At 36.3% G+C, this 9114-nt stretch overlaps 1 protein-coding gene across 1 annotated transcript; it reads right to left on the bottom strand.

The window, feature by feature from the left end:
* On the bottom strand, nucleotides 2742-8205 carry LOC109849931 (vacuolar protein sorting-associated protein 4). The gene is made up of 3 exons (XM_020419816.1): nucleotides 7587-8205; nucleotides 4810-4843; nucleotides 2742-4699 (listed from the first exon to the last, which is right to left on the bottom strand). Exon 3 carries the CDS (start codon nucleotides 4686-4688, stop codon nucleotides 2907-2909), a length of 1782 nt encoding a protein of 593 aa, XP_020275405.1. The 5' UTR covers nucleotides 4689-4699; nucleotides 4810-4843; nucleotides 7587-8205; the 3' UTR covers nucleotides 2742-2906.

The raw sequence follows: 9114 nt of genomic DNA, 5'->3' as shown, positions 1-9114 counted from the left end.
TGCACGTTTTAGAGCCCTTGGTTTCCTGAAAACAAATATGTGGTTGAGGAATTGCCCATTTCACAGTTACGACATTTGAGTTTGTATTAAGCAGGGGACAAAGTTTTACTGTGGCAAGTTGATTATGGTAAATCTTGGTGAATATACTTCGGAAATTAACTTGAGAATAATCTTTCATGATGCTGTGTATATAATCTTCCCTTCTCAATGTGGTTCTAATGCGACAGATTTCTTCAAGATATCCATAAATTAAGGATGTGCAATTCAGCTACAGCTTCAAAAGAGAAAAACTAGAGAAAACGGATGCTAAATCTTCATGAAGATACTTGAGATGCCGCTGCCTTTCTTTTGACAAATCTGAGAGTAAATATAATTGCACGTTCAAGTTTTAAGTTATCAGCAAAAATTAAGGTAAAGCAGCTGATCTTTTTCTTTGCCGAGATGTAGCAACCAAGCTATAACCATGACTGTGTGATTAAACTAGTGAAAAGATCAAGCTAACCATGGCTGTGTCAATAAACTAGTGATAAGATCACGACTTATAGTAAAAGTAGGGCACATCAATCACAAGCAAGCATGTTCTAAGCCTGGTGTGTTCTCCATGTATCCACCGAGGGAAGGGAAGTTAAGTGAAGAGGGGACAAGGGAAGTTAAGGAAAAATATAAGGGGTTTGACCTACTTTTCACTTATATTATACCGTAAACTTGTATTCGATAGAAAAAAAAATGCCCTAAAGTTTTTTAAACTTGCACCTATATACCATAACTTTTCTTGGCAGCACTTAAATACCGTAAAGTTTTTACAGCTAGCACTTAAATAACCTACAGTTTTTAAAACTTGCACATAAATACCCGCAGCTATGCAAACTTGAGGGTATTAAAGTGCTAGATTTAAAGAATTTAGAGTATATAATGGTAAGTTTTAATAACTTTAGGGTATATAACTGCTACCATCAAGTGAGGGTATTTAAGTGCAAGTTTAAATGACTTTAGGTATTTTCTTGCTACTAAATACTGTTAGAATTGATATAAAACTATAATCCTCGATCATCATCATAACTTTGGAGTTCTTGTATAATGGTTAGAGCGACTAAACAAGATGGTATCGACCAACCCGGGTTCAAATTCCATCGGCCACACATTTAAAGCAGATTTTCTAAAAACGCTGCATGAGTCTAGGTTTCAGCCCATAAAAAAAGGCGTTCAACTTGTGGGCACATGTTAGAATTAATATAAAACTACAATCATCGATTCTCACTATATCTTTGGAGTTTTGGTCTAATGGTTAGATAGACTAAATTTAAGAAATACAAGTCGGTGTATATAAGTTACAAGTAGATGAAACAATAGGGTATATAAGTGCTAGTAGCCTAAAAAGTGAGTGCAATCAAAATATTATAGTGGTACAATTACAATATCGCATTACACAATTAACTACCTCAAATTGTTTGTTGAAATCTGACGCAAGACATATCTAACAGATAAATCGTCTTCGAATTGGAAAACAATCATCTTTAAAAGTTAGCAGAGACAAATGATTGGTCGTCAACTTTGACACAGCCGACCAGATTCTATACACTTTGATCCATCTCTGTACCCAGAAAATACTCCCTTCTAACTCAACTATACAAGCTGCATGCCTGTCAATTTTCTTGGCGAGACAAGATTTCCCAGTGAAAGGGGGAGAAAAATCTCTAGTTCCCCTTCGGATCTCGTCACAAGTATCATTCTGAAGATGATGACAACAAATTCTGACTGATTCATGAGCGAAGAACTTGAGCAGGATCTCGTCACCGAAATGCTTGATAGCATGAGGTGATGATGCTTCCGAACCCTAGTAACAAACTCGAGCAGGTTTGTTTACAGACATTGATCGACACCTCCATCCATTTCATTGTTGCCCCCGAGCATCTGTATCTTCATCTGTGGTCTCGTCGCCACGACATAGACACGCCCCCTTAACGCACGTACACTAAAACATGAAATTTTACAAAGTGCGGGTTTGAGGTTTATAATTTCAAACTTCTCGTAAATCTTAGTAGATATTTTACTGGAAGTCTAGATAATAATTCAAGTAAACCCAAGAACGTGAAGGGAGGAAAATGATTCAACTCGTTCAAGTAAACCCAAAAGAAGGGGATGGAGGAAGGAACAAAATAAAATGAACCGAGTTCGAACAGAGAACGATGGGGAGAGAAGAGGTATACTGTAATTTGTGTTTGTTTAGAGTTGAAACGAAAATGGAAGAAATTGTACATCTAGCTTTCCCTCCATTGTCTTCTCCACTCTAATCAAACACAAATGAAGTGTACCTTCTTTTCCCCCCTCATTCTCTGTTCAAACTCAGTCGGTTTCATCCTGTTCCTTCCCCCATCCCCTACTCTTGGATTTACTTGAATCATTCACCTCCCTTACCATTCTCTGTGTCCAAACACAATGCAAGCTTTCTACTTTGATATATAGTTCGAAGGGGGATCGAATATTAGCACCAGTTACATCCATATATATTTTTCGAATTACAGTGGCAACTCATCTGCACATTCTCCTCAAAATGTAATATTCACCGGTGGCTCAAAACCTGGAGTGAAAAAATGTCATGAACCATATGAAGACGACGAAGAACTGAACCAGGACTAGAACGCTCTTGTCATTAAACTTTTTACGGTATACACAAACTCTCCAACCCTCAGAGTCTCAGTGACGATTCTATGTAGGAAAAAAGAAACTGGAATTTATGAATATAATGACAAATTTCTAAATTCAATAGACTAAAAACATATAATTTGTAGCTCAGCAATCAATCGAATCCCTTTCTAAGTTATGCTCTCTCTCAAAAACCTTTTTCTTCCAACCATCTCCCTAAATACATATACAATATGAACTAAAACAAGAATCTTAGGATGCCTCTAAGCAAGTGCCCGGGGCTTCCATCTGGAGCTGGTTTCCTTACTTCCGTCGACGCTCCCTACAAACAAAGCTTGCTGTCTCTGTTCTGCACATTTCAGATACTCTTCAAGAGGAGGAAGGCTTTTGCCTTTGCCATCACCATTTACTTGGCCTCTAATTAACTTTGATGCCCAGTGTCTCTCTGCTTGTTGGCAAACATCCCTTATATCTCTCCCTGACATTCCATCAGTAACTGAAGCAAACTCAGCAATCTCTGAAGCATCCAAATGCTTTGCATACTGGGACACAATTTCCTCCCTAGTTTTTTGATCAGGAAGATTAAAACAAATTATTGAATCAAATCGACTTATAAGAGCAGGATCGAGATCCTCCTTTCTATTCGTGGCAGCAATCACCACCACTCTCTTTTCCTGTTCAAACCCATCGATCTGACGCAACAAAACCGATAGAATCCTTCGTGTCGCTTCGTGCATCTCACTGTCTCGAGCAACAGCAAAAGAATCAACCTCGTCTAGAAATATTATCGCTCCTTCAGGAATATCATTAGCGAGTGAAAAAACATTACCTAATAATCTTTCACTTTCTCCATAATATTTTGACATTATTACCTCAAGAGGCACATAGACCAATGGGACGCCTGACTGGGTGGCGATTACTCTTGCAGAAGAGGTTTTCCCTGTACCTGGAGGGCCTTCAAAAAGGACAGCTCGAGGTCTGTTAGTCTCAAATTTACGACGAGTGCCACGTGCAATGTCATCATATACTTCAGGGCTTTGTAATGCTAAGAGTATGCTATCCTCTATCTCCCTCTTTTGTTCTTCATATCCTGCAAGATTATCCCATGATATCATTCCACCAAGGGGAATGCCACCAGTTTCATCAAATCCATAGACTCTCACACCCATGGCTTCTAAAGCTGAAACCGACTTTTCCAGTGAAGGCGGCGGATTCCCGTAATTATTTCTTCTCGATTGATTGGTTTTAGGAGTTTTCCCTAATGGTCTTTTCACATCCCTCCCACCAGCTAATTTTAGAGCACTTAATAAGGCGTCAAGCTCCTCATTACTGAATTTTCCCTTCTTTATGAATTCGATCTCACAGAAGTCAGAGCCCACAAGCGATTCAAATATCAAAACACATAAATTCTCCTCATTTTTCTCTGTTTCATTAGTTTCCTTTGTTTTCTCTGGGTAAGTTAGAGTTACCTGCCATGCTGCTGCAGTGTCCCAAGCACGCAATAGCATTTCTGAACTGCTGCTGCTATCATCCTTCTCAGCCTTCAATCCGAGATGTGAAACGAGATCCACAATAAGGCGTGAAACCTCACATGAAGGAGGAATCTTGAACTTGATGGTGACCTTCTGGCCTCTACCAGCGACCGTAAAGTGTGGGTATGAACCCCGTTGCATTCCTCTATTTGCTAGCAACTCCTCTAGTCTCCGTCTCTCCTCGATAACTAAATTTTCCACTCCACATGAGCTTGCTTCAGATTCTGATGTGGATTGAGGAGGAGGTCCATCAGCAAGAGATGTTTGTAATGATCCAGAAACTCCAATTCCAAGCAATGCCATGACCGAGATGGGTAACAAGGATGATGAAGAGGAATGGGAGGACTCTGATGTCCATTCTGACTGCTGCAATCCAATCAGCTCAGGACGCCAATGGTGTTTGCTCAAAAAATGGCAAGGATTGGTAGATGAAGAGGTGGAAATCTTCCCTGAGAGAACCCTCTGCCAAAAAGGAACAGGCTTTCCGGATCTTGGCACAATCCTCCTTAACATCGCTGCTGTTGCTGCCAAGCATACAGAGAGTAATATGGATTGTTATTATTATTAATTGTTGAACAGTACATAATACTCTACTTACAAAAGGGCAATATTCTAAACTGGTTTGTTAACTTACAGATTGAGATGTTTACCCCCTGCAGTAGCTGTCCCTGAAAACAACATCACCAAACTCTGTTGATTAGATATAAGCAAATATACTAATCTACTTTATGTGTGACAAAATAACTAGCAGAACAAAAGTGTCTACCATTAACTATCCACACTGTGACAAGATAATGCAGAGCATCAGGTATGTGCATAATCCTAGCAACAATTGATAGAATATTAAAGGGTTTTGACATATTGGACCCTAAATTCTCTCACGTTTATATTGGACATGCAAATGTTCATATTTCTAATAAGCAGACACAGATCTACTAAGTTAGTTTAAATAAAACAGTTTAAAATTTTTGACATATTCAATGCTAAATTCTTTCTGGATTTTATATTAAGCCCTCAAATCTTCATATTCCTAAAGGGCAAATTACAGAGAATCCCCCTAGGGTTTGCATGATTGACACAAAATTCCCATATGGTTTTAAAAGTGACTTAACTCCCTATTTTGCCAATTTCTAGTCATATAATCATTTATTTTGGATATAATCATTCATTTTCAATATAATAATTATATATTTTAATAATATTGGACAGCATATAATTAGCATATGCAGTGATAGTACATTTTGCATTCAAGTTAATCATGTTGATATTAAAAAAGGGGAGATAAAGTGCCACTTTTAGAACCTTAGGGGATTTTGTGTCAATTGTATAAACCTTATGCCTTACAGTGATTTTATGTAATTTATCCTATTTCTAAGTAACACCCGAAATCTATTAATTTCAAGAGTTTAATTACAATATGGTAACAAAAATGGATGGAATCCAACCAGGTGTGCTATTTACAGCAACTAAATGAATTGGTGTAAATTAGAATAATGAAGATTTGGAGGCCCAATATAAAATAAGAAATAATCTATTACTATCTAGTAAAATAGCTGTCAATGGTTGCATGAGTGACAAGTAACAGTTGTGGCAGTTGCTTTACTTTTACTGTTGTTGTTTTTGTTGTTGTTTTTGTTATCATTGATGGTGGTGGTGGTTACTACTACTATTCCTTACTTATCCTCTTTTCTCTTTACCAAACTCAAACTCTCTCTACCCAAAACTCATTAATAAACTACCAAACCATCTGTGTCACTGGTTGCATGAATTACAAGTGACAACAATTTTACCTTTATTATCATTTTCATTGTCTTTTTCCATTTTCCCTTTCTTAAACTCAGAATCTCCCTTCCCAAATAGCCAAACCTATAAATTATCAAGTCATCTCTTTCGAAAATCCATGTATCACACAAGTAATAGGCTAGTTTAGGGTTATGACAAAACCCAGTAACAAAATACTATAAAAAGAGTAAATCAGCAAACAACATGTCTGAAATTTAAAATACAAGAATTATGCATAAATTTAAAATTCAGGTTTAAATGGTTCGTTGAAAGAATACAATGACAAACTTAGTAGCTAAGGATTTGGTCTTCAAGAGCTCTACAGATTATTTTGACACTATTAGGACCTTTTTAGTTTTAGCATCTATACAACATATTATCATTTGCTAAATGAATGTGAACAGGGGCGGAGGCACCTCAAAGAGGGTGGTGTCAAGTGTACCAGCCTCTAGCAAAACAACTCCTAAGTATTTGATCCAATAGAGAACCCACTACAAAATTAAGCAATGGGTAGTGACCCATTTGTGATTTATTCTTGATGGGCCAAATCTGAAATGGCACAAATCCAAAATCTCATTAACTTAGCATCATTTAGCAAAGAAAAAATGGACAAATAAATGGAGGTGGGTACCACTTGCAGGTTGGTGAAAAGAATCGTCTATGAAATTGAATGGATATCAATGGATAAATGACAATTTAGTAACTTACAATGAAAATAATGTATGTTGTGGTATTTCAAAGAGACTATAATACAACGATTTCAAAATGCGAAGACATGTAGGGGACTACTGTAATTTTACTTAGTTAAATATACCTTTTGTATCTCATAAAAATTCTTGACATATTGAATATGAGAGAAAAATTATTGTGACACCACTAGTATGAAGTCCTGACTCCGGCCCTGGATGTGAAATTGTTTTTCTAAAACATGAATCATCGAAAGTAATATAAATGAAAAAATTTGATGAACCTGTAGTTGGAGAAAAGAATCAGAAAGTGACGGTTAATTTAAATTAGTACATGGGCTTAAGCAAGCCTGTCAATAGTGGCATGGATTTTTAAATTGGGTAACTTAGATGAGTTTATATATTTTAAGGTTCCAGAAAAAGATCATATGTTCTTTATAATACATAGATGATATTTTCATCTCTAGGACAACCTTAGACATTATTCAAGTATTAACCATTAGCTCCCTCCATTTAATATGAAGATCAGTTGACATGACTTTAAAAGCGAATTTAGATACCATAAAGGATTATTTCAATTTCCAGATTCTTTTATCAATATGCTTAAGGAGTTTAATCCTTAAGATTGAAAACAAGTGTATATTCCTTATACCTCCAGTATTGTTCTTAAGAATGAGAAGACAATGTTGCAACACAAATATGAAGAACACAAATGTTTCAATTTTGCACCACACAAATAAATATAAACCAATGTAGCAATCATTGTGAATGCATAAGTAAATACACTACCAATCCTAGCGAAAAACAATACCCTGCATTAAAAAAGTGTTTAAACTACTTCAAGGCACTCTAGATTGTTCCTAAATTAGATATCTTAACGTCATAGGAGATACAATCGTGCTAATGGAATAGATATATTGATTTTAGGGTATGAAATCTAGACCTTTTATTATGCGTGTTAGCGTTGCTACTAGTTGGGCACATTTTCTAACCCACAAACAGGATCTATATAGACACATAGATCCATGGATCCATACATCTCGATCGAGGCATATTGGGCACTGCTTCTTTGATTACGGAAACAATAACGTCACTGAAAGGCCCTAATTGTTTCCGCGAGACCAACATATTTTCCTGGAGAACCTGTAAAAACTTCTGCCACGAAGAAGGGTTGTGATAAGAAACTCTCAACTAAAAGAAAACCCCTGTTGCTAGAAGTGCCATGGGATCTGAATAAGTTCACCCATAAAACAAAAAAAGGACCAGCAACACACACACAGAAAATTAATTTCCTCAACATCAGTGAAGTCATCATCTTCACATTTCATGCATCGCAATGATTTTAGAGCGGGGTTTCCACTTGGCCCACCGCATGTGTCGCTGACTGGTCTTTAAAGTTGGAATTTGCTCTCTCCATCGCAGGAAAAGCTGTTAAAATCTCCCCTTTATTTCTTACATTTAACTCCTATCCCCACTTTAGATAAATTATACTTGCTTGATATTTCAATCTCAACAACCTACATAACACTAGCACAATGAACAAGTCTCCTAAAAAAAATATCCTCTGCAAATGCCCTTTGATCCAACGCAAAGATACTAACTTTCAAAGAAGATTAAGGGAAAAAAATAACCTCCAAATTAAATAAATACAATGGCCGTCTATTGGCTCAAGTCACAGAACGAGCAACCGCAAATCAAACCTAGGGGGGGGGGGGGGGGGGGGGCTAAGAATCCTCAACATGTCATAATCATAAAAAAAATCTACTAATTAACAAAATTGATTCAGATAGAGCAAAATGTAGAATTAAATGTAGGCACCTTGAAATCTACGATTGAAAGGACCAGCATATAACTCCTAAAAACCGCCGAGCGATGAGACATGAAATCGGTCTTTTAATGCTTTAGACACCGTGGGACTTAAAAAATTTGATGTACGATCGTGTTTATTGTGAAGAGGTGGGTCGATAAATCCATTAAGATCACTTACGGATCGGTGGGATCCTATCTTACCCGAATTCGCGAACATGACAAGATTAACAAGTGATCTCGAGAGGTGGCAGCGTTAAAAGCAGAGATGGTGGGAGTCAATGTTACATAACGTTAACGTCGCATACACAGATAATCAATTCTCAGCGAGTTTAATTATAATACTTCAATAAAAATCCTAGAGTCATCATATCATGTTTTATATATATTCGAATAATATATATAATATATATATAATAATATATATATATTATATATAATAGATATATATATATATAGTACTAGTTTAGATTGCAATGATCAACTATTATGATTATTTAAATTGATAAAAATAGAATAAAAATAAAAAAAAAAAAAATTTTTTTGCGGGATTAATTATCAACACAATAATTTCTCTTTCAAATAAAATATTGTCATTGTTTACTTCAACAGTGACTATCGTCACGTGAGTTATAAACACATTGATCTAGTACAATATCTTTGTT

The sequence above is a fragment of the Asparagus officinalis genome, chromosome 7, assembly GCF_001876935.1.
Source record: "Asparagus officinalis chromosome 7, Aspof.V1, whole genome shotgun sequence".
Lineage (NCBI taxonomy): Eukaryota > Viridiplantae > Streptophyta > Magnoliopsida > Asparagales > Asparagaceae > Asparagus > Asparagus officinalis.
The sequence above is the reverse complement of the archived record's forward strand: the minus strand, read 5'-3'. Positions and strand labels throughout refer to the sequence as shown.